Source organism: Crassostrea angulata, chromosome 5 (genome assembly GCF_025612915.1).
Source record: "Crassostrea angulata isolate pt1a10 chromosome 5, ASM2561291v2, whole genome shotgun sequence".
Classification (NCBI taxonomy): Eukaryota; Metazoa; Mollusca; class Bivalvia; order Ostreida; family Ostreidae; genus Magallana; species Magallana angulata.
In genome coordinates, this window is record NC_069115.1 from 58,247,697 (window position 1) to 58,274,970 (window position 27,274).

The window sequence follows — 27,274 nt, forward strand, 5'->3', positions numbered from 1 at the left end:
CAAAATACATTCTTTATTTGCTCAAAAACATTAAATGCTTGTGTTTATAGCTGGCGAGGTTACTGCCTTGTGATTTTTTGCAATACTTGCAATGAATCATCGCAAAAAATTGGATTTTTAAGGTGTTTACATTATGAATCTTATAATTCTGTATTTTATTTTACTTTCTTTTCTGCTATTTGTTGTTTTATTCATTTGTCTTTGTAAAAATTTCTAAACATTCTTTCCTCTTGATGAGATCAATAAGTTAATGTAAATTGATTTTTTTTCTAATTTACAGCGAAACTATTTTTTTTTAAATAAGGAATTTTACAGAGCACAAACAATAATGAAAAATACGCGACGTAAGTTATAATATCTTAATATCTTATCTAAGCCGTTTCAGGCTGTATACATTTACTTTGTGTATGATTAATTCGTTTTAGCCTTTGTACTTTAACAATGTACAGGTTAACACGGCATTTTATAACGCTCGGTATGGAGAAGCCGTCACGGCATAACAAGTACAAAAGGACCGACCATGGTGACAGTCATGCTTCAGTTAACTCGGTTTCAATGCAGGTTATGGAGAATGCTACACCAAAGTAATGTTTTATGGATCATTAAAGTTTCATTTCTGAAACATAATTTCGTTGTTCAAAAGAGGATTTATGCTTTCAATTATTCCATACGATTTTTAGGAGGTTATTTTTTATGATAAAATGAAAAATCTCACTTGGCTGCAAATACTAGACAATACTAGTTACGGAATCAACATGAGGCTAACTGTAGAGAGTTGTTCAGCTATACGTCATCGCATAAAACGAGCATTATTCTTTTAAATTTTTTGGAACAAAAATCTTTTGTTTTTTTTCTTCCTCTTTAATTTTTTTGCTTTAATATGTTATTTTGTTATGATGTAGATAAAGGAGATTTGCAGACTTACTGAGCGTCATCGTACACTGAATGGAGAAAAAAACATACACTCGGAAAAATGAAATTGATAAAGTTTCAAAACTTTATTTAGACCGGATTAGTATTTTATTATTTTAAAAATTTAATTATCAAATACTTATGTTTTGAACACGTAAAGTGTTGAAAGCGATAGATTAACACACATGTATGTCTTACGTTCGATTAGACTGCATGGTTAAATGTTATACTTAAATGTTGACTTCACAAATTAACAGATTCAAGAGGGATTTTTATTTAAAAATCTTTAGAATAGCAATTAAAATACCACTAACTTGTATACTATTTGGTTAAAGGAACGTCTTGTAAATCCATGACAGTTCTTTTAAAAATTATTTTTTTTTCAGAAATGTGCACAGATACAAAATCATCTAGCCACTGTGACAGTTAAGCTCTTCAGGTAGAGTATACAACTAAGAGGAAAATGACATGAGGCAATGTTTGTCTCATTGCGTCAGGTCATGCACTTGGCATTCTATTAATTATAGTATATACATAAATGCCGAATATGTGTATTTTTGTTAATTATGACTTTCCTGCTACAATGGGCGTTATTGTAATAAATGTAAGCATATAAAACTTTCTTAAAGTGGGCAGTACATCGAGGGTCAAAAAGCGACCAAACAGCCAGGACAAGGCAGCATTCATACTTTGCCCTTTATCAAGCGTGCTCACGCGTGGTGGGGGTTAAACTGTGACAGAGCAATGGTCGGGGCACACGGTTTGATAGCGTTTGGCATCTTGGTCGCCATCTTGGATCCAGCGCGCGGGACATCCCTCTACTCCAATGATCGCCGGCCGATTAACGACTGTTGTACGGGATGTGACACCTCTGAGGCTTACTTTGGCTACACGGACGCCACGTGTCACGGTAAGCCAGTTTGGAGTAGTGAATTAGGACTTAAATGATAATTCAAATAGAACATGAGTTCTGTTATCCCTTTAAGAGGGCTTGATGGTTGTGGCCATTCTTAGACCGTATTGATCTCCGTTATAGGAAGAGTTTTATTTCAAATACCATAGGTAATAGGAGAAAACCAAAATTGAAAAAGGCAAAATATATAGTTTTTTTATCATTAAAAAGTAGTTTTTAGCTAAACAAATCATATCTTAAACTGTTACGAACATTTGCAGGTTTATTTGACCATCTAGTCTCTTTAAAGTATTTTTGGAAATATTTCAAAAGTGTACATGTACCAATTATAAATTTGTGATTCCGAAATAACATTATTGTATTCTCAAAATTAGTCAAAATCTTCTTATGATTTGGAACTGTGGATGTATGATACAGTAGGATCAATTAAAACACAAAATTATTCAATAAAATTCGTTGACATTGCTTGTGTTTAATTGCTGATAAAAGATTTCAAAAAAATAAAGCAAAGTCTTTTTCTCTATACATGTATATATAGAGTTTTAACATGGTAATAGAAATGTTTCAATAAGATAACTAAAGCTGGAGTTTCCGCCATAGTATTTTCAATTTGAATCCTTGGTTTTACTTTCTCTTTTATCCAAGAGTTTAATTTCATTTTCAAAAATAACTTAAAATTCTTTCAGTCAGGGAAGATAATTTCAATACGGATTGATTTTATAGGCAAAATACGAGGAAAACATATTCATTATTTTTAATTAATATTCACTTTGTTTGCAAAATTTGTGAAACTATTTTGTAAAATCATCGTTATTGCAGTCTTAGGATATGCTTAATAATTTGCCAATAAAGTAATGTACCGTGACATGTATAAAATCAAGTTCTTATAGCATTGTAGTAAGCTGAAGGCAAGATAATTAAATTAACTCTCATGGAAGAATAATTCATAAAAAAAAACATTCTAGGCCAGGTAATAACTTAAGAATGAAAAGACGTTATATATACAGACGTTACGTCACTTAGAATAAGTACATGTATTAACACTAAAGCTACCGGGAAAACGCCTATTTCACATCAGTTATTTCCGCAAATCGAACTGTACATCCGCGCTCTTACCACAGAAATAGGTAAGAGAAACATTACGTACATTTACATGTAATGTACATTGCAGGCCCCACACATTGGTATGAGATCACGTCTGACTGGCACTACTGTGGCGGATCCACCCAATCACCGATCAATATAAGAACCAGTGTCTCCACCTACAGGGAGGATTTAGAAGAATACCCACTCCAATTTGAGAACCTCTGTCTGCGTATTCCAGCACGTATTCGAAATAACGGTATACTGAAGAATATATTCATTAAATACTTGGGTCACTTCTGTCATTTTAGTAAATTGGGAAAAAGATAAATATGGATAATTTAGAAATCTTTATTAATGCTATATTCACGTGTGTAAGCTTAATCTAAATTTTCCTGTTATTTTTTTTAAGAGGGCAGAAAAACTACGATTATATATATTTTTTTATACTAGGGCATTCCCCACATTTTGAGACCGAGAGCGAGGCTGTAGGCTTGTACAACGTGCCGGGTCTCCCCGGTCAGAAATTTATATTTAATGAGTTTCACGTCCATCTCGGAAGAAGTTTTTCCCATGGATCCGAACATCTTATAGACGGAAATAAATTCCCTATGGAGGTTTGTTTGCACTCATACATCATTTAAAATTAAATGTCATATGTTCAAATTATAATCTATATACCGGTATTCTATTCTTTTATATAAATGCAGAATTTGCAGATCGACCTAAATGCTATGATTAAAATTGACTTGTCTATGAAACGGTCATATTCTTCGCATTCAAAATAACTTACGCTAGGTCGATTGTAAATTCTGTGAGCTCATCTACTAAAACGATTAAAACAAAAATTCTGTAAGGGAATGAAGTGTTGTAATCATTGTAGAAACAATGATTGTACTATTAAATTAGTTCTGTCATCTTCCATTTTACCAATGGGCGGCGCACAGTACATACATGTATACTTCGTTTATCTTCGCGTGTATTATCTTTTCATTTTTGCTTTCTACCAATGTCTTCCCCTAAGGCATCGTGCTTTTCAAAATATTTCTTGTTGAATCGGTAAATGAATGAAAAACAATCATTTACATTGTTTATGTTATAGGGAACTCATTAATCTAAATGCGAAATAAAATAAAGGTTAAAGCTCTAAACACTATGAAAAAGATATAAAACACACCTTATATACCTTAAAAAGAAGACTATAGCAGTTTATGAAATGTTTATCGCTTTATTTATAAGACAGGTGATGAATGCGTCTAACTGTTCTTACCTTTACAGGCTCACCTGGTCTTTTACAACGCCCGGTATGGAGACGCCGTCACGGCCAAGAGGAGTCCCCGTGGACTGGCGGTCATTGGGGTCATGATTCAGGTCAGGGGTCTTATCACACTCTGATTACTTCCGAAAAAAGAGGACATTTCATTACGAATGATTCGTACTTTGATTTAAACAACAATACGCCAGTATACAGCACAATTGTTTATTGGTTTGCATGAGGAACTATAAGTCAGTGGTAACCACGATATATTTTGTATGAACAATAAAAAAAACTAGAATAGAATTGTCTTTTACTTATTAACAATTCTTAATTGTCAATGAGTCCATGACTAATAGTCATGGACTCATTGACAATTAAGAATTGTTAATTAGTAAAAGACAGAATTGTTACTTGATTATTAAAACAAATATGCAAAACTTTTGTTCGAACAACAATCAGCCTATTAAACATATAAACTAAGGTGTTAAATCGTTTCCTATCATGGAAACTCACAAAGATGTGTATGTCTGTTACAGGTGGCCGGCGATGACGACGACGATGAATCAGGCGATGATTATGAAGAGCGAAAAGATAAGGTGAATTAGGAATATCACGGGTTTTATTCTAAGATTTTGAGATTCTGTTTCAAAAGATAGTGTTTTTAACTTAACATGAATCTTCGATCATAATGCGTTTTTTCAACTACATTGTCCATAAACTTGAATACAGAGGAGATTTTCGGGAATCTAAAGGTGTGATAATCTTGAACCCGATTTAATGTTATTAATTATTTTAAAATATATTCAAGGAAATGAGGCATGCATTATCTAAAAAAAAAAAGATTTTTCTTAAAATCTTTTTCAAGAACGTTGTGAATGAGCGATTCCCAAAATTAAAAATAACTAAATGTAAACAATTCGAGTAAATCTATGTAATTTCAACCACATAGTTGAACCTTAAACAGGTTAAACATCGACGACTATAGATAGATAATTTTTAATGTCATTTTTGTTATCAAAGGATTGCGGGGAAAGACGTCACCGACCCTACAGTAGATGTGTGTGTAATGACAACGACCCTTATTCCGCATACTCCTGTAAATCATCAGGGCAGTGTAAATGTGACGACGACAACGACTGTCCAGGATCGAGCAAATGCCGGCGTAATGACGCCATACCAGGAAGATATTGCGGGAAACCGAAAAGATGCCGCGTTCGATATGCTAGGAAGCTGAGCTATTTAATGGAAAAGTACTATAAGAAAATTCGCTATTACAACAACGTTGCTGACGGGTTAGGTACAGAAAAAAGAAACCTCTAGTTATAACATTGATGTTTGTCAAATCAAAGGAAAGGAAATTGCTGATATAAAAAGTTAACAAATGATTGTTGTGCATGAAACAACAAACCCTTATATCTCCTTCTTTCGGCACCGATATGTATAAAAATAAATCTGTGACACTGATATATAATATTTTAGATGATCGTGAATGGGTTGACGTCACGGAAGGCATTACCCCAAGTGACGTATTACCCCATGACTGGAGCTACTTCACGTACCAAGGTTCTCTAACCACTCCGCCATGTTTCGAAACAGTCACGTGGATTAACATGAGATGTCCAATCAAAGTTTCAAAAAGGGTAAGATTAATGTTTACGTACGTTGGACATTTACATTTGAAAGTCCATGTATCTAAGAAATATTTGAAATTAATACTTTCACGTTAAGATATTGCTGGAATTTTGATCTGCAACACTTATACTTAGTATGAAATAATATTGTCAAATGCTTTTTAAAGCCATTTCTTCATTTTGTGTTACTCGTATTCAACTACCCTTATTTATTGACTCTTTATTAAAATTATTATGTTATAAATTAAACATTTTCTTATCGTTCATAGATATTGATTTTGACATTAATACCCATTTTTATTGATCTTGTAGGCTTACAAACACCTGTCATTGGTCAGGGATGTTAATGGCGCTTATCTGAAGAAATTCGGACTGGACAGACCGCCACAGCGAGGGACGTATGATGGCCCCCGCGTGACGATAGAACGTAATTTCCAGTGGGACTCTGTCGGAAGAGAGACATTATTTTGTTCTCAAGATAGATATTAAAAACTTGGGCACAAATACAAAAGAGGGAGACTGTGGATCACTATAGTGTAATTAAATCACAGGATCTGTTCTTATTTGATCCTGTACTGAGGGAACACATTGTATCCTTAAAAAAATATGACTATGAACAATTTATTAAACTACCATCATACGATGATTTATAATTAAAAGGCAAATTCATATCGAATTTTCTTTAAGCAAACAAATATCTGTTGTATATTACTTTACCCTTTTGATGCTATATTATGTGCATTTTGTCGAAAGGTATGAAAAATTCAAAAGTCGCTACGCGTATCAAATATAGTCTTACCTTGTGGAAGACAGACATGTAATCAGGTATCAATGATTGTATCTCCAAATTAGCATAAAATTATCTCAAAAAAAGATGTAGGGTCAGGTGCATGGAGGAGTGAGCATCCTCTGCTGACAGGTCACGTCCGCCGTGTGCTCTTTGTCGTAATCGGGAAAACGGGAAAATCCGTAGACAATAAGGTGATTATAGTACAACAATAAGTATGAAAAAAAAACTGTGTGCGAACCAGTGGAACATTGTATTCGCTTACAAGGTTGTTAAATCGACTAAAGAACCTACGAACAGATAACTACAATCGAGACTGTTGGTAGTCCTGCGTTATCAACTTGTTTGTCATTAGTTTGCCTCGCCTTTAAGTTAGAAACTGTTCATACGTAGAATATGTCATTGCATATCGAATAAACTGAGAGATAAAACCTCCATATGCAGGTGATTTGGCTATATTTCTACATAAGTAAGGAAAGTTGACTATAGAAAAGTTAAAATCGTCATGTTTATATTAAAGTTTTGTTGTTAGGTTGTCATCAATGTCCTTTTCCAATAAAATATCCAAGTATGAAAGAGATGACGCAGGCTCTGTGGCATATACATTTTATTTCAAGTTCACCGCCCGGTATATATCAAGTCGACGTAAGTATAGAAGTAACAATTGTTAATTGATAATACGTCGTCGATATACCTGAATATTGAGTTGAAAAGAAAGAAATTGGGTTGTGTTACATTTGCTAAATAAATTGCTATAATTGTATATAAAGATAATAGGCAGATATTTGAAATCATTTGCATTAATATTAATTTAAAGCTATACCTTTTACGGGAAAATTTTCGCTTTCAACCGAATTCACACAAAAACTGTTGAACTTCGACACATCAACACAAAGCCAACAACAGTACGAAACAGTTCACATTCCTCCATAACTACTTTTTTGTAACAGAGTGCGAAGCGTTCTTAGATACATATGAGAATTTTAGAAAATATCCAATGAACTTTGAATTTTAACAGATACGAAAGTTAAGTCTTTCAGGAAATCGATCCCCACTGTCTGTCAATTCTTTTGATATATACAAGTAATCCTTTATGATAAATTTTAAGACCTTCATATTTCCATTACAAACATATGCATGTGAACCATGTACACGTATATACTCATTATGAAGCAGCAAAATCATGTCAAAACAATCACAGCCCATTGACAAATTTATATAAAATTTCTACAAACTTATATAAAATTTCTTTTGATTCAGAGCAGCACAGAGAAAGGAAATTATTTTATTCTTGTATAAAATGTTGAGATTTCTTTCTTTTGTGTTTATTTGCATTTGAGAAAAATCTGATATGCAGTGGAAGACAATTCCGTAGCAATTGAATGTGTAAATCCTTTCATTTAAAGCAATATGAGCTGCATTTTTCATGTTGAATTTTTTTTTACTAAAATGAAAAAAATATCATGGTTTTTAAATTTCTGTTAGCCATATTTTTGTGGAACAGGCCGTTAAGAAGTCTTATTTGAAGCAAAATTGAATTGTCATCCTGTACAAAAATTGATTTGCTAAACATTTTTTACAAAAGAAATATTTCCTTTGACAAAAAATAATGATTTTTTCAAATCTTATTTATCATAAAAGTTTTAATATGCAGACTGACTGTGGAATTTTACATATTCAATAAAACAATGAATCACAAGAATGCGTTCAATGTAAGTTGAAGTGTCCGTGATGAGAGAAAGTCCGGATCGTTACATGTTCGGGTTCTGCTGCTGATCCGAAGAACGGAAGTCTTGTCCTCCTATTGCAAGGAAAGTTCACCATTCAAGGCCTTCACAAGCTAGAAGTGGGTCGAGTGGATAGTCCTCTAAGTTCGTGGTCCATCACGTTAGGCGCCATTTGTAGCCGGTGTTTTAATGATGAAAAACAAGTCTGGTTGTAGGTTACCTCATTTATTAGCCTGACCCCAGGACTATAATATATATGGGATCAGCGCTAAAATAATTAACATAAATATTAATATACAATATGACAAATAACAATTTCATTTGCGTGCTCACATGTATTTGCTATATATATGAAACACACAGGCACACAGCCTTTAACATTGGTAATAAAATAATTACGTTTATGTTATTGAATTTGATAATTTAAAATGATATCAGCAACTATATATTCAGTTACTCGTTATAATTAGCTATAAAATAGTAATCTAGAATTACATATGACATTAATGTTATAATGTGAATATCTTAGGATATCGTTAGGTCGGAAGGAATGTTCAGCCCAATGAAGTTAGTCCCTCGATCTGATTTGAACTGAATGACTTGTCCTCTTGACGCCATGAACCTGCTTAATGCGTTGATAAATAAAAAAGGTCGATAACTCTTTGATGTCTTTCGAGTGAACAGCACGTGAAACAAGGCAAGTAAACATCAACTCCCATCTCTTTTGATTCACAGTTCCTCCTTGTGTTTGTCGCTGTGTTGTGATCCACGGTCTGAAGGTTTGCCACCAACATAAGAGAAGGGTGGGGCAGGCTGAAGTCTATCCTCTGGTAAATCGGCCATATTTTGCCATCCGAAACTTCCCCGAAAATTGCGGCATGTAGCACAAGACGTTATCTCTGACCGTACCAGATTCTTAGCACAGACGATTTAGAATCCACCAGTGCGGATTGCGCCTTCCGTCAGCAGACGTCTAGGATGTAACACTTGATGGTGGAACCTATGCACGAGCAGCTTGGTGACGTAGTGGTTCTTCGGCATAATTACAAGGTAATGATTGCCAACTCCTTGACCCAACTCTTCTTGGTCAGTCAACCTCCAACACGGAGCACGCCATGTTTGTCAATGAATGGTGACAAGGCAACTAGAGAGTGTCCATTGGGTAAAGACCGTCCACCTTTGGTGCTCTTGAATGGCTTACTGTATACTTCTCCTTGTATTTTCTGTATAACGAAGAGCTCTGCAAACTCATATGCTGTAACAGAATCAATATCACTGTTTGATTCGCCTACGAACGAATAATTTCAGGAGTTTGACTCCTCGCACGAGGGATTCCCACGTAAAGAACCTTAAGAATCTCTCTGACCCTTTTCTGATTTCAGTGGGTTTCTCATCATCTATATGGATCTTGTTGCAGGTAAACTCTGGTCAAATCTCACAATCGCTGTTTGGTTCCAGCAATGGGAAACGCTACTGAAGTTCTGGCAACGTCCTTGTTAAATTATCGCATGAGGGTCCAGTTAGCCACATGCTGTTGGCGAGCTGTAAAGCACTACCTGATCTTGTTACCTGATCAGCTTGGTTTTTTTTCTTTTGGAAAATGTGCCTATTGATTTGGTGATGGGGACAGGTGTATACAGGTAAATACGTTTCACTCTGTTTGATACATAGATGTAGAATCTATGGGTAGTGTCAGATAATCCAGGACAATTAAGCTGTCTGTGTAGAATCGGAAACACTTTGATAGAACACCAAGTTGCTCTTTAATAATACCTGAGACATCAACTCCACGAACTCTTGCTCATAGTATTCCCACCACTAGGTGCAATTTTCCCCTTTTTGAGTAGAAAATTAAGGGAAGGCTGTCAGCCGTCAGCTCTGAAAAGCTGCAAGTAAGGAACGGCTCCCATTGTATCCTGTAATGCGTCGCGAAATTTGTGTACGAGACGGCGTACGAGTGCTTGGAACAACAATTATGTTAATAATTGAATTTATGTGTTGAATGCTATAATTTTATTTGCTGATTTATTGTATTTTTCATGTTTATGTTTGATTTGATAAGTTGCATTTCTTTCCCAGGCCTTGTAGAGGTCGTTGGCCATATTATGTAATTTCCCTGCAGTGGTCACTGTCCATGTCTATTTTTAGCCCAAATTCCTAGTCTAAAGACCTCCCAGTGACCTATTATGTAATTGCTAAAAATTCCATGGTGTAATTCTCCCCAAATTTAATTTAATAGCCAATCAAATTAAGCGATACGGTCACGTGGTTTGATGCGGTCAGTATCTGACCAGTGAGAGTAGGGTCATTCTGTCTTCATCTATGAGAGTGTTAGCACGAGTAATGTTTTGATACAGTAAGTTTTGAAACGCAGTTTCTAGTTTTTTGTTGTATGCGATATCGCATGATTATTTCTGCTAGTTCCGGTTGGGGTACGATATGTAAACAATGAGTATTTTAAATGTGTGCGTGATTGGACATTCTTACATCAGAAGATTAAGAGATTATTGTATGCAGACAGAAACAAATCTGAATTTGGACCCTGAAGTGTTGAAAGTATCATTAAGCAAGCGTGTCTTTAGGGCGGAGATTCTGCATTTTGACTCAATTCCTGATGTGGTGTTTTAACAGATTGGTGAAAATGATATCTGTGAAAGTACAAACAGTGAGAAATTAGCTAGGGACATTATATCTGTTGGACAGTATTTAAGAGATGGTGTTGGAGTAAAGGTAGTGATAATAGGCCAGTTAATTCGCCGAATGCAGTTTGCATCATGCCAAAATTTTAACGTCTTTGTGGTTCAGACTAATGAACATTTGAAACGTTTTGCTGAGCCCCTTGGTGGAATTTATTTCTGGGGACATCGGGGGTTTTGGAAGGACTTTCATTATTTAGGCCCGGATGGTGTCCATCTGCTGTGTACCCCTGCCGAGGACCAGCCCATGAGGAAGTTTCGCAGCAGCATTAGGAATGCGGTGATCCTGCACTCAAAAGTTTTGAGGCCAGTATGATTTTAGATCTTATGTGCTACCACTTATATAATAGTGTTGTGTTGTGCATGTACTATGCCTAAATAGTAGTCAGGGTTTGATACATACAGTCATTTAGGGTATTTCGGGTCACCCCGATTTTCGGGAGTCATCGGGGTTTTCCATACACAGTTCCCGTTAAACGTTACAGAAAAACGAAATATATTGCAGTCACGTCCATCAAGGTATGTTATATGCATTCACACAGTTACAAAGGAAAATATTGAAAATAGATGTCTTAATTAATACGTTGATTAATTGGCTTATGTGTCCCGACCAGAGAATTTTGCATGTCAAAAACGGAGACATCTTTTTTTCTTCGATCATGTGAAGTTTACGTTTGATAAAACATTACGTGTTATATACTGCTGGAAAGGAAATTTTATACGCTTTCTAATGCAACTAAACAAATTTTGGTTGCAATAAAATCTATTGAGGTAGTGGTGTATTCCTAGCCCCCTTCGGTTTAGGTTATTTCGGGTCATGTGCGTTTTTAGAGCCTCGCGTTTTCGTATGTCACATGTCGATGTTTACATTGTGCTTTTTCAATATTATCATGATTATAGCTTATTCGTATGTAGAAAATTTGTTATACTAAATTAAACATTATAAAAGTAATCATTTTATTAAGAAAAATCCATTTTTTTGTATGTGTGTATTAAATAAGTTGCTGCGACCTGCAATTTTTTTTCAATGACAATGTACATGTAGACAAGTGGTGAATAAACATACTAAGCCCCTACATACACATTGCTTATTTTCAGAAGAATGGGGAGAACTAGAAAGAGGAAGGAAATTTGGACACCATCTAAAAGTCCTGCTCAGAAATTGGCAAAACAAATATCAAGAAAGTACAAGTCTCCCCACAAGGTTGCCAGGAAAGCATTGTATCAGGTATTCAATAAGCAATTATCTATTAGAAAAGCTGCACGGGAACATAATATTTCATACTCATCATTGCAACGTAGAACAAGTGGGTTGGTAGATGTAGAGAAAAAAAGAGGCCCAGAGACCATCTTCAACAAGTCTGAAGAAGAAACAATGGCAAAGTATTTGTCTGAAATGGCACAGCGTGGGATGGGTTTACGACCAACCGAGTTCCTAGATTTTGTTGAGAACATAATGAAAAATGACAAGAGGAGAAAGACCTTCAAAGATGGTCGTCCAAGTTGGGACTGGTATTATGCATTTATGAAACGCAACAAACACATTGTTCAAAAGCGAAAAGAAACGCCTCTTGAAATTTCTAGAGCTAAGGTAACTACAGAAGAAGTGGATGGTTGTTTCCATAATTACAGAATGTTTATGTCAGACAACCATTTGATGGACAAACCAGAAAGAGTATATAATGCAGATGAAACTGGTTTCACGATGGGTTCAAAATCTGGTGAGGTCATAGGTCCTGCCAAAAAAGTCCAAAAGGAACCAGTCCCACACGTAAGTGGTGGAAGAAGTAAGGAACGAGTCACTGTTATGTACTGTGCAAATGCAGAGGGCAGTATCCTTCCTCCTTTCTTTGTTTTTGCAAGACCAAAACCAACTTCATATGACTTGTTAGCAGGTTCGCACAGGAATGCTCGAGCAGAGTTCACAGATAAAGGATGGATGGATGCGGAGACTTTCAGGAAATTTATTCATCATTTGCATGCACATGCTGTTAAAGAGAGACCAATAGTGTTGCTGATAGACAGTGTTGGAAGCCATGTTGACATGGAATCCTTTTCTGCAGCCAAAGAATTAGGAATTGAAATATATCGATTGGTTAGAAATGCTACCCACCTCATGCAACCACTTGATGTTGGAGTATATGGTCCCATGAAAAAAAGTTGGTACAAGCACCTGAGAGATCACACCAGGCACCACCCAGAAGACATGGTGAGGAAGCAAAATTTTGCCAGACACTTACAGGTTGCTTTCATGGATTTTTACAAGCCAGTAACCGTCCAAAAGAGCTTTGCTACATCAGGTGTCTTCCCTGTAGACAGGTCTGCTATCTCCGACTTGAGATTAAAACCTTCCTTGACATATGAAGAGGCCACATTATCAGTGGATACCTCTACCGCCTGTACACCAACATCTTCAAGAGCAACCACATTTTCCTGCGGGTCTACTGAAGAGCATTCAGGTTTAGATATCCTTGCACAAGCTGCTTCAGCTGTTGATTATGAAGCATCAGGAAATTTGCCATCCTCCATTCATGAACAAGTTTCACCACTAATTGTGTCTGCAGTTAAATTACCTACCATAAGAACAAAGACGGCTAAAAGGAAAAGACTTGCAGATGAGCTACCAGACAACCTTACTTCTGAAAATGGCATAAGAATGATGGGACTGAAATCACTCGAAAAAGCTAAGAGTTTCGCAAGTAAAGAGAGGAGAGCCAGGGAAAGATATCTGAAATCCAAGGAAAATGTAAGGAGCAAAGGCCAGAAGACAGGCAAAGGAAAGCAGAGAAAGAAGGTTGTTACAACACAGATGACATTAGAAGCGACTCGTTCTGATAATCAAGGTCCGTCCACCTCACATACTGACACCAGAGCAAAGGAGATTTCAGAAACTGAACGTTGTTTTGTGTGTCATGCAGATGAGTCAGAACCAGGAGATTGGATACAGTGTGATTTGTGCCGCAAATGGGAACATATCTTGTGTATTCCAGCTGCGCATCCATGGGACAAAGATGCAGCTGTTGACGAATCTGTTGAGTTCATATGCCACAACTGTACATCTATTTCATAGATATCATATGATATTTACCTGCTTGTTGCCAACCTCCTCTTGTATAACAATATTAGTGAATATCTATTTTTTTTTAAAGTTTATAATCTGGATTTTTTTCCAAGCCACACATAAAATTGTATATTTGAATATTCTCTGCTTAGTGCATGACATTATTTATAATGCAAAGTATGTTTTATATAAAATATGATACAATGTAAAATCAAAATCAGAATATAATCTAAAAGATGGTTGGGGGGTTATTAGATGCATTAAGAATATTCTTTTTCTTATAAATTTGTATGACTGTATTTTTTTCTTTTACAGGAACCAAACAAGGAGATAATTTATATCAAAAACTGTGTAATTAAGGGCTATCATGAGTATAAAGTAAAGCCACTTGTGACAAGTGATTTGGAACTTCAGGTTGACAGAGAATATTCAAATATTCATGATACAGATGCATGTGTAGTCTGGGTGCCAGAAAATGTTCCAGAGAACCTGGAGAATTCAGTGAGTGATGGGAAGAGAGACCTGAAATTACGTGACATAGCAGGTCTTCCATGTGGTCATGTTCCGAGAGGTTTGGCGAGTGCCTTTAGGTATGTGATGGATGCTGGAGGTGTAGTAACTGCAATCGTTACTGGTGAACCATTGCCCAGTTTTCCACCCTGGCCCCATATGCTGGAAAAAGGAGGAGGTGTTGTTATACCCTGCCAATACAAAGTGTGTCCCAAAAACTTCCATGCAGCATTGACTGTTATAGAGCAGCATATTGAAAATATGCCTGAAAAGTCTGTAATTAATGTCTCTGTGTCATAAATTGTGATTCTTTTATCAAAGAACATTTAACGAGGCTGGGGTGTCGTAGCATATTTATCTCCTATAAATGAAGAGCTATATATATACATGATATATAGAAAATATAGAAATTGGTAAACATTTTAGAAATTTTTCTTCATCAAATAATTGTTGACACATTTATAGACCATATCTTATTTTTTCAGCTAAATTTGATGGTTAATTAAATTTTTAAGACAACAACCCCCAGCCTCCTTAATAGAATGTGAAGTTGTTTTTATACATGTATGTCCAAAGTAGGACCTTTATTTTCAATGTAAAAGTTTACATACTAAGTTTGACATACTTAGTCTTAATATCATTTTAATTAAGATGCACATAAATTTGAATGTGAGAGAGAGAGAGAGAGAGAGAGAGCATGAATTTGCCAGACTTATGAGAGAGAGAGAGATATGCACATTTCCACTGAAAGTGAGGGGTGTTTTACAATGTAATACCAATGTGCTATATTATTACTATTATGTTTATTTTGTAAATCTATATACTTTTTATATGTTTATATTTTATATGAGTCCTAGCAGGACGAATTTACTTTTTTTTGTTACTGTATAATTTTTTTATAGCCTTTTACCATGTTTACATTCCTAGTCATTTTTCCGTTATTTAAAACCAGGTGTTTCCATTGTTATTTTTTTTCTTTGTTAAAAAGTCATTTTATTGAAATAAATAATGACATAAATGTTTGCCTCTGAATTAACAATCCAAAGGACATAATTCCATGGTCTTCAAGCTAGATCCGCCCCACATTACACACGGTCAATATAGTGTGTTGATATCAGCTTTCACCGTGAGCGATTTCCCCCACAAAAAATCATTTCTGTTGAAATAACAATTGGATATTAGCAAAACTAACTAATTTTGGTCATAAAACAACATTAAATGTAATTTTTGTTTTGTTTTGCACACGTTTATAAAGTGACCCGAATAACCGGAAGTGACCCGCAGTTCCTTGAATTGAAGGTCTAAATAAAGCTCCCACTGCGGTCGTTTTATCAATGATAATCGCAATTTGGTTCGTAAGTCTTTTCAATCAAACAATAAACTTCTTAATAATGCCCAGGTTCATTAATAATATTCGTTTGTTTATTTAATTGCAGTAGAAATGTAAAAAGTGGCCCGAAAAACCCTAAATGATTGTAGTGCACGAGCCGGAGGCGAGTGCACTATGTATCAAACCCTGACTACTATTTAGGCATAGTACATGCACAACACAACACTATTGTTATTATTATGCCGACTGTTGAATATACTGACTTACTTTGCTATATTTAAGTAGCTGTGACGTTCGAGTGTTGACAAGTCCCTATAAATTATCACTGGAAAAGCAAGCTTTTGGGTTTTTTTTTTCAAATTAATCAATTGATTTGATTGTTTATTTAATCAACAAGTTGTTGTACAAGAAAAAGTCAACAAAGGTTTATGTTCTTTTCAAGAAATGAGAGACATTTGGCCTTACCGAGAAAACTCGAAATGTTTAGCAGACGAAATCTCATTGAATTTTTTTCTTGTACATTCTTTATCAAGCGTCATTTAAAAAAGCGTTTTTGTGATTCTCATGTAGAATTTCTTTGAAAAATGTTCAATCAATTTGTTCAAAAGTTTATAAGAAACTTTAACTTAAAAATTACCGTCAATAATGAAGTGTTTTTGGAAAAATGAATAATTTTAATTGCTTGATGTCAGTCATATATCTACGTTTTATATATATATAAATACCAATAGTTTAAATAACGGCTAATTTAGCGTAGCGGTAACGCGTTGGGCTTAAAGCTTGAATGATTTTAGCGTCGTGAGTTCGAATCCCGCTGTCGGCGCTTGAAAGATTTTCGTGCAATACATTTGCCGTGCTTTATTTCGGCATAGTATGCATACGCCATATAAATCCTTTAATACTATGCGAAAATAGATGAGTATTGAATATATAGTGACAAACTGTCTGAAGGCATAATAATCTAGAATAATGATATTCAATAATATGTGAATATATATATCCATATTTATATATATTTACATTTTATTTGTTTTGATTAAGACAGTGTAGGGGCAGTTTATGTCTTAACTCCCTGAAATTTAAATGCGTGATTTTTTCATGTTGATGAGTATCAGTTCAAGTTATACCTTTCATTTTTAACTAAGCGTTTTGGCTGGAACTGATAAATTTTATGTTTGGTGAGTTTGCATACTAAAGAATGATGAAGTAATATTGGGTCTGTGTTACCCATATGGCCAGTGGGACATGTTCCCTTACAATTATGAATTTAATGTTAACATGTAATTAAAAATCATGTTGGGACTATTTAGTTACATAATGTTTGAATCTACATGTACTAATAATGATGAAGGAACATTGGGTCTGTGTTACCCATATGGTCAGTGGGACATGTTCCTTACTATTATGAATTTAATGTTAAAAATGTTATGTAATTTAAGTCACGTTGGGACTATTTAGTTACATAATGTTTGAATCTACATGTACTGATAATGATGAAGGAACATTGGGTCTGTGTTACCCATATGGTCAGTGGGACATGTTCCTTACTATTATGAATTTAATGTTAATAATGTTATGTAATTAAAGTCATGTTGGGACTATTTAGTTACATAATGTTTGAATCTACATGTACTAATAATGATGAAGGTACATTGGGTCTGTGTTACCCATATGGTCAGTGGAACATGTTCTTTACAATTATGAATTTAATGTTGATAATGTTATGTAATTAAAGTCATGTTGGGACTATTTAGTTACATAATGTTTGAATCTACATGTACTAATAATGATGAAGGAACATTGGGTCTGTGTTACCCATATGGTCAGTGGGACATGTTCCTATTATTATTAATTTTTATTAACATGTACATGTATATCAAAATCTGTGTTGGTATTCGCTTAACTGATCAGGTCAAAATACCAAGTACATGGTTGAAATCATCTGTTAATGCAAAAGTTATTATGAAAAAATCATATATGTGAAAGGATAGGATTCATACTTATTATTCTTTTCATTATATATTTAGCCATTATGTCACCCAAAAAGAGAGTCAGGAGAGATGATGGGGCAACGGGAGGAGTGTTGGGCAACCTCCAATAGTGAATTCTGTTGAAGATACTGCACCAGTTGTTGGGGAAACTATACCGGCCGCTGCCACAATTCCAACAATGAATTTGTTGACTAATAAACTTTATTGCCGACCTCAGGAGATGAACCCCTTTCAATTGTGGTACAAGCGGGGAAAATTGAGCTACAACAAGCGGCTTCACATAAAACACCTATTACAATCAATCAATGGACAGATGCTTTTCTGGTATTCAGTACAATTTACTTACAGAAATTTTCCCCATGAGGCATGCAATCTGTTAAAATACATGTTTACAATTAGGGAGATTCACAAGCTTCATGGGGACCAACCCTGGAGAATGTATGATGAGTCATTTAGGAAAATAAGAGAGACATCCCTCCTGCCGTGGGAGAGAGTAGTAACAGAGTTGCGACTTAAGGTAGCCTCTATGGGTTTAAAGTCTCCTATCCAATCCCAAGCTTATAATGGTAAACAGCAGCCCTTTTCGGGCAAAACAGTGCTACAATTATAACAATGGGCAAAAATGTAACTCCCTACCTTGTCGATTCGCCCATACTTGCCAAGCATGTAGTGGACCCCACCCCCGATTTCAGTGTAGAAACATGTCATCCAAATCTATCACATCAAACAGGAATGGCGCTGGTTCTTCCAACTCCAGTAAACCCGTTAAGACTTCACAATGAACTATTAGGTTATGAGGCAGATGAATTAAAATTGTTAGTGAATGGCTTTACATGTGGGTTTCGATGAGGCTGTGTTAAGTCCCCTTCCATTCATCCTCCTCATAATCATAAGTCTACATATGAGCACCCAGAAGTTATTGAAGATTACATTCATAGGGGTTTAAGTAAGCAGAGGATAGCTGGCCCATTCACAAGACCCCCTTTTTAAAACTTCTCCCCTGGGGGTTGTACCAAAATCCGAGCAAAACAAGTTTCGAATCATTCATGATTTATCCTTTCCTGCTCAGGACTCAGTTAATTCTAGTATACCTAGGGAATACTCTCAGGTTCATTATGATTCAATTGATACGGTACTCAGTTTGGTTCATCAATATGGGATGGGTTCTCTTATGGCTAAAACAGATATAAAGGATGCTTTCAGAATAATCCCCGTGAACCCAAAGTATTATCATTTTTTGGGTTTTACATGGAAAGGTCAATTCTACTACGAACGCTGTTTGCCAATGGGGGCAAGTAGCTCTTGTCAAATATTTGAGAAGTTAAGTACAGCTCTTCAATGGGTTATGTTAAACAAGCTAGAAACAGGGGATATGTCTCATATGTTGGATGATTTCTTTTTTATTGGGCCTCCTCAGTCTGAAAAATGTAAAAATGATTTGATGAATTTCTTGGATTTATGTGGAAGGATAAATATTCCAATTAATGATAAGAAAACTTTCTGGCCAGTAACATCATCACCATTTATAGTATTTTAGGTTGATTCTATTGATATGATGAGTCGGCTGCCACCAGAAAAATTAGAAAAATGTAGGACTCTTGTATATCAGTTTAGTAGGCGTAAAAAAGTTAATTTGCAGGAGCTTCAATCATTAATTGGAGTCTTAAATTTTGCTTGTTTGGTAGTAGTTCCTGGTAGGGCATTTTTACGTCGTTTGATTGACTTGACTATAGGTGTGAAAAAACCTTATTATCGAATAAAATTTAATAATGAGATAAGAGCTGATTTAGCCATGTGGCTAGATTTTCTTCAAAATTTCAATGGAAAATCAGTTCTTTTTCCAGAGGAATGGGAATCTTCAGATGTCACGCGACTATTTACAGATGCTTCTGGTTTGTTAGGATTTGCTGCTGTGTTTGGTTCAAAATGGTTTGCTGATGAGTGGACACAAACTCTACCTTTGCAAATTGCCGTAAAAGAATTGTTTCCATTTGTTTTGGTTTTGGAAATTTGGGGTTCAGAGATGGCAAATAGAAAAATCTTATTTATGTCAGATAATATGGCAGTGGTAGAAGTAATCAATAAACAGCCCAGTAAGGAAAAGTGCCTCATGCATCTACTTCGGCGTTTTCGGATAGGGGCAGCAACACATACTGCACAGTTAGGCTATTCTAGAGTTGTATTCAGCATTTAGGCCGCTGGAACTCCAATGCATTACACATACATATTAGAATACAATCGTTTCAACTGTAATTATTTGTATCTTCATTCTTTCTTACCCCTGCAGTTTATTTATAGCAGGCCAGTGATTAACTGCTGCTATTGATCTGTACCAAAAAATGTCCTTATGTTTGTTACTATTTCCATAAGAGAATCTTGTGCGTAAAATAAGGAAAGTGTCTCAATTTATTTTGTTAGTTATAGTATGTTTACAGGTGTAGTAATGTGTTGCCTTTCAAAACGACTGGAACCGCAAAGCCGATCAAATCATAAAGTTCATTTATGACCGACAGTATCGCACGTCTTGTGAACAGTTTTTTTTCTCTATGTCTTTATGTTCAAAAGCAACAAGAAAGTTGTGGAGCATTTGTTCCACATCTGCGGTGACATATGCGGCTTCTCTCCGGAAGCAGAGCAGAATCCCAAGGAGGCTGTTATAGATCGATGGTCCTTCCATTAGGACATCATTGGCAAAAAATCATAGACTATCCTCACACGGTTGGGCTTCTTAGAATGATAGACACTGAATAATGGCAGGTACCGTATCTCTTTGTTGTTAACTATCATGGGAGCAGGTTTAGCGTGTTGTCTATCCAGTATCTTCTGCATAAATTCACGTACATGCTCTGTCTTGGTCGTGTTATGTATGAGACTATTCTTGAATGAAATAGCTCGTTTCATCGCAGCTTCCCTGTTGTTGTGTAGAAGTGGTCTACAGGTTCGAAAAGGCACAGGTCTGTCCATTTACCAATCGCAGACATCTGGAATTATGAATCCATCATGTCCAGGAAGGTTTGGTCCTCTAAATCCTTCACATTCGTCATACACAGTTTGTTTTCTTAAACACAGGATCATCCTTCACGTAAAGGGGACTGTCACAGGGCTCTAGGTGATTGGTCTATCATTCGCATATATTGCGGTCTTGTTAACAGAGATGACTGACTCTATGAACTGTGCCGAGACATGAGTTGCCAATCAATACCAACCTGATGGATAGTCTCTGTCGTAAGGGAACACCAACACGTTGGTCGAGCACTACATGGGTATCTTGAAGGTCACAACCAATGAGTAGTTCGATCGAAACATGATCTTCGACGGTAGGTATGTAGTCGAATGTCGCGTAGATGTCTGTTACTATCCGCTACCTCTGGATATATCTCATTGCGATTCCGTGGGATCTCACAACACTCTATGATGTCTGGTACTTTAAACGTTCAGGACCTGAATCACTCTTATATTTCTATTCAAACCTGGCATATATATACATGCAATAGTGTTGTATTGTGCATGTACTATGCCTAAATAGTAGTCAGGGTTTGATACATAGTGCACTATGTATCTGTAACAATCACATATATCAGGTTAGCTTTACGGCCCTGTATTTTATACCAGGCTGGGTAATACCCACAATTCTATAAAACACGTGATCATGTGTGACATGGTAGAATCGAGCCATTTTCTCAGGTGTGCGGTCGTGTTGCAAGAAGGGGACATGATTTATCTACTAACAGGTCTATGCATACAGCTACTTGACTTACTTCATAACACGGACCGTGGTGACTAGTGTGGAGTGCATTCGATATGTATTCTTGTTATTTTTGCATATAAAGTAAAACTTTTCTAAATGTAGCTTGGCAAGCATTCACAAACCTTACCTGTGTTGTTCACTCAGGTGTGACAGTGGAGAGGAAGTTTAAATACCCCATTCTATCGATAACTTTAAACGCCTTTTGTATTTGTATTTTTTGTCTTCTTTTAAACGTATTTGTCTTCTGTGGACATATTTTATGGTAAAATGAATTAAATGTGTTGGGCGGAAGTGAGTTCCCGAAAGTGGAAGCCATGTTGGTTTAAACTTCGTTTACATGTTACCATGCATATGTATTTCAATCAATATAGATAGCTATAAGATATTATGTACTAAGTTATATAAAGTTGAATATGGTTGTTGCCTACATGGATTTATATACTGTACGTATTGATACAGTTGATTTATTAGTATTGACTTTGTAGCGTTGTGACAGTGGTTGAAGAGCATGATGTAGCACACGATTTGATCAGATAGGACTGTTTCACTACTACGCCACACCACAACCAGTTCTAGGACTACAGCCCCAGAAATAGTGATGAGCATGGAAGACAGCCCCAGAAATAGTGATGAGGGGGGAAGATAGATAGATAGATAGATAGATAGATAGATAGATAGATAGATAGATAGATAGATAGTGATTTTTAAATATTTTCTATTGATTTATTTTCTTGTAAATAAATTCATTAATTGAAACTGTCTTGAGTGTTTTTGGAGATCGCCTGGCTCAACCACGTTGCAGTATCAAACCCTGACAACTATTTAGACACAATACATGCACAACACAACAATATTGTCATTATTTTGCTGACTGTTGTATACTAATGTGCGTTGCTATAAGTACCTGTGACGTTTGAGTGTAATATCTATAGTTCCTAAAAAATAGTCATCGAACAAGCAGGCGTTTGCTCTTTAAAATAAATCAATTGATTTGATTCTTAATTTAATCAACAAGTTGCTGTTCAATTACAAAATGTCAACAAACTTTGTTTTTGTAAGATATGAAACACAATCCTTACCGAGAAAACTCGAGTTTTTTCTTGTACATTCTTTATCAAGCGTCATTTAAAAAGCGTTTTCATGATCAGCATGTACAACTTCTGTGAAGAATGTATAATCAAAATTGTTAAAACGATTAATATCTTTTACTGTGTGACCGTTGGGGCGAGCGCAGAAGGAACTACACATCTCCCATCATTGTTAAGTGCAACCCGTGGACTTGCCCCAACGAAGAAACGTTGGCTTTAAATACAAAGCTAATTGGGTTTGTTTTTAATGCAAATACAATCATGTTTTATTATTTCTTTACTTTTTAATAAAGATCAATAAAATCTATAAACAATAAATTGCTTGTCTGTGTTATTGCTCATTTTGTTCCTTGTTGTTATTTGAGTTTAAATTATTTTATCTACATCATTAATTTGTTTTTAATTTTGTTAATTTTCGTATGGCATATATACGTTATAGACATTTTTGTAATATTTTTTTGTCACCTACCTAACGTTTGCATATTACAATGGATCAATATGACAGTAAATTAAGAATGGAGCTTGCATGTGTACTTACTAAGCAAACAAATTATCAAAACAAAACTAATCAGCCAAAGAGTCGCCATTAACACTGATACTGAGTAATTACTACACGTCACACCCAATACAGATGCTTGATCCATCTCCAAATGCAGGAAATTAAAGCGCGAATAACGTCATACTTGACTTTCTTTTGCGCTTGACAGTTCTCGTAAATTGTCGGATACGTTCGGGAAGGAAATGACGTCACACGTCAGCAAAAGTTCCGATAGGTACACATTTTTACGTAAGCATTTGTGTTGTTTACTTTAGTGGTTTTAAAGGATTTTTTAGCTCACCTGAGCTGAAAGCTCAAGTGAGCTTTTCTGATCACTTTTTGTCCGTCGTCCGTCCGTCCGTCCGTCTGTCCGTCCGTCTGTCCGTCTGTAAACTTTTTACATTTTGAACTTCTTCTCTAAAACCGCTTATCCAATTTCAACCAAATTTGGCACAAAGCATCCTTATGGGAGGGCGAATATAAATTGCAGAAATAAAAGTCCGATCTGTTTTCAAAGCGGAGAAAACCTTGAAAATGTAGAAAAAGGGGGGTGCATTTTTAAAAATCTTCTTCTCAAGAACTACTGATTCCAATTCAACGTAGTTTAGCATAAATTATCCTTATGGGAAGGAAAATATAAATTGCAAAAATTAAGGTCTAATTCTGTTTCAAATCTGAGTTATTACGAAAATAATAATAAAGGAAAGCCGTGTTTCAATCAGTTTAATAGCCTCGGATTCGGCATCCGGTAAAATGGGTAGACAAGACTTGGCCTGGGCAAAACAAAAGATAAGCAGTTATTAATCTGCCAATCTCATTAAAATTTCAGGATAATTGATGGACCAGTATATTTGTATTTGCTGTAATTATTGCTGCAAAATAATGCGTATTTGGAATTGACGATTGCCGATCTGCCCCGGCTTTTATTTTGCCACGGCTCGGTTTTGCTTACCCATTTTACCAAGACTCGTATTCCATACTTCTAAAACGAGGTTCTTTGTTGAAAGCAGCCATGACATTATACGAAAAAGGGTCGATCTGACTATGATGAATTTGCTTGTTGTGCAACAGTTCGCGTATGAAGGGAAATTTTTTAAACATGAAAAATATATTGGTGCGGATTTTGTGAAGTAAATTGAGGCTAAATATTTCAATGCATTGACAGTTTTCACACATGACGTTGATGTTAGCTTGTTCTGATTTTCGTTTCGTTTTCATTATTTATGCTTTGTAACCTGGAAACTGTCGTCTGTATTTCGTGATTTTTACGTATCAAATCAAACAGGGACTTCGGTAAATCAAACAGTTACGTTAACTGTTTACCTGCGCAAATTAAGCAAAATCTGATGTAGGAGTACTGAAATACAATTCATTCTATCGGTAATTCGGCATTATTTTTTGCGTAATGGTAGATTATTGCAATAGGTTTTTGTTGAGATGCTCGGCATTTTCTCGAGTTTATTCAGTTTAAATAGAGTTTGATATCGCTTACGGAAATATGTAGGTATATACATGTATATATATGATTCATTTCGAAAAAATAAATTGTGTTCTTTATTTGTTATACATGTAGTGCATGTTTCTTGTGTTTAATTGTTAACAATTTCTATTTACTAACCATTTTTTAGTGTTTGCTTCGAATTATAAGCAAGATACAGAGATTTGCTAACAATTCTATGTTTGTACACAGATCTTAAAAGCTTAAGATTAAATCAAAGTACTGATAGTACTGAAAAGCGCTAACCCAGCTTCTGTATGTATATAACAGATATATGTATATAGCATTTCAGCTTCTGTATACGCACTATATTATATTATGACAGTCCCTGCAATGATGTATGTAAGCCCCGTACATTAATTTCACAATAACCCGTAAGTTAGATTCACAATAGCCCGTGCAGTTATGTGCATAAACCCCTGAAACTGGTTCCCTAACCAGTTTAAATGATGTATACTTTTGCTTAGAGGGGGCGGTTATTCGATGCACTGGAAGTTGAAGTCTAACGACCATAAAGGGCTGAGCTATGCTAAGCGCTTTAAAAAGTAAAAAAAATTGTCAATATTTATTACGAAAATTTTCAAAATCTGTTCTTCCAGAAACCAACTTATTGAATTGTAAACTTAACCTTTTTAGCTCACCTGAGAATGGGGCCACAATGGGGGGGTCGAAGTTTAACAAATGAATATATAGAGTAAATCTTTAGAAATCCTCTTCTCAGAAACTAATCGGCCAGGAAAGCTGAAACTTGTGTGGAAGCATCCTCAGGTAGTGTAGATTCAAAGATGTGAAAATCATGACCCCTGGGGATAGGGTGGGGCCACAATGGAGGGTCGAAGTTTAACATATGAATATAAAAAGTAAATCTTTAAAAATCTTCTTCTCAGAAACTAATTGGCCAGGAAAGCTGACACTTGTGTGGATGCATCCTTATGTAGTGAAGATTCAAATTTGTGAAAATCATGACCCCCCGGGGGTAGGTTTGGGCCACAATGGGAGATCAACGTTTTACATAGGAATATACACAGTTAATCTTTAAAAATCTTCTTCTCAGAAACTAATCAGCCAGGAAAGCTGACACTTGTGTGGATGCATCCTCAGGTAGTGTAAATTCAAAGTTGTAAAAATCGTGACCCCCGGGGGTAGGGTTGGGCCACAATGGGGGATCGAAGTTTAACATAGGAATATATACAGTAAATCTTTAAAAATCTTCTTCTCAGTAACTAATTCGAAGGCAAAGCTGGAACTTGTGTGGAAGCATCCTCAGGTAGTGAAGATTCAAAGTTGTGAAAATCATGACCCCTGGGGGTAGGTTGGGGCCACAATGGGGGATTGAAGTTAAACATATGATTATATACAGTAAATCTTTAAAAATCTTCTTCTCAGAAACTAATTAGCCAGGAAAGCTAAAACTTGTGTGGAAGCATCCTCAGTTAGTGTAGATTCAAATTTGTGAAAAGCATGACCCCTGGGGGTAGGTTTGGGCCACAATGGGGGATTGAAGTTAAACATATGATTATATACAGTAAATCTTTAAAAATCTTCTTCTCAGAAACTAATTAGCCAGGAAAGCTAAAACTTGTGTGGAAGCATCCTCAGTTAGTGTAGATTCAAATTTGTGAAAAGCATGACCCCTGGGGGTAGGTTTGGGCCACAATGGGAGGTCGATGTTTTACATAGGAATAAACAGAGTCATCTTTAAAAATCTTCTTCTCAGAAACTAATCAGCCAGGAAAGCTGGAACTTGTGTGAAAGCATCCTCAGGTAGTGTAGATTCAAAGTTGTGAAAATAATGATCCCCACGGGTAGGGTGGGGCCACAATGGGGGGGGGGGGTCAAAGTTTAACAAAGGAATTTATAGGGTAAATCTTTAAAAATCTTCTCAGAAACTAATCAGCCAGATGATTCTTTATAATTATTAAGACTTTGGCCGCAGGACAATTCTTTGGCCTCATGAGAAGGTTGAGAGTTTACTGTACGTTTATATCCCATATATAAACTATTGTTAGGGATCTTTTTGAGAACTGCAATACTCAACACATGATATGACTATAAAATCATCCTGTTAGAAAAGGGACTAATGATTATAAACATTAGAATATCCAGGGGAAAATGGATTTTATTTATACAGGATTTACATGAATTATTGTATATTGTCCAGATAGTTTGTATTATGACTCCATTGAGCTGATTTTATCATACCTATTGTTCCTCAGGTGAGCGATGTGGCCCATGGGCCTCTTGTTATTGTTAAATGAAATAGATGTATGCGATTTAGAGGTAAGAATTTTCCTTAGAAACGCTACCTGTACCACCATGTTGCTATGAACCGCAAAGGATTATTGGGATATGTAGAACTTTTTCACGTGGCCTCATAAAAATTTCTTTAAACAATGTGCAGATTTCAACTCGAATTTGCTCCGTTCGTACACGTTGTCTAAAATGAAAAAGATATATACGATCAAGAGGTAAGCATTTTTCCTCGAAACGCTTCCTGTTCCAC

The 27,274-nt window shown here is 35.7% G+C and overlaps 1 protein-coding gene and 2 pseudogenes across 2 annotated transcripts; all 3 read left to right on the top strand.

Moving 5' to 3' along the window:
- The first annotated feature begins 846 nt into the window (after positions 1-846).
- LOC128183711 (nacrein-like protein) lies at positions 847-6,503 on the top strand (annotated as a pseudogene).
- A 4,256-nt stretch (positions 6,504-10,759) lies between these two features.
- LOC128185531 (uncharacterized) lies at positions 10,760-20,579 on the top strand (annotated as a pseudogene).
- Positions 11,413-14,878, top strand: LOC128183709 (uncharacterized). 2 transcript variants are annotated; one of them, XM_052852830.1, is made up of 3 exons: positions 11,413-11,526; positions 12,106-12,235; positions 14,384-14,878. In XM_052852830.1, the coding sequence occupies exons 2-3, from the start codon at positions 12,110-12,112 to the stop codon at positions 14,876-14,878; spliced, it is 621 nt and encodes a 206-aa protein (XP_052708790.1). In that variant the 5' UTR covers positions 11,413-11,526; positions 12,106-12,109. The 2 variants fall into 2 exon arrangements, with proteins under 2 accessions (XP_052708790.1, XP_052708789.1); XM_052852829.1 differs by lacking the exon at positions 14,384-14,878 and having other exon boundaries at positions 12,106-14,179.
- Positions 20,580-27,274: the final 6,695 nt, after the last annotated feature.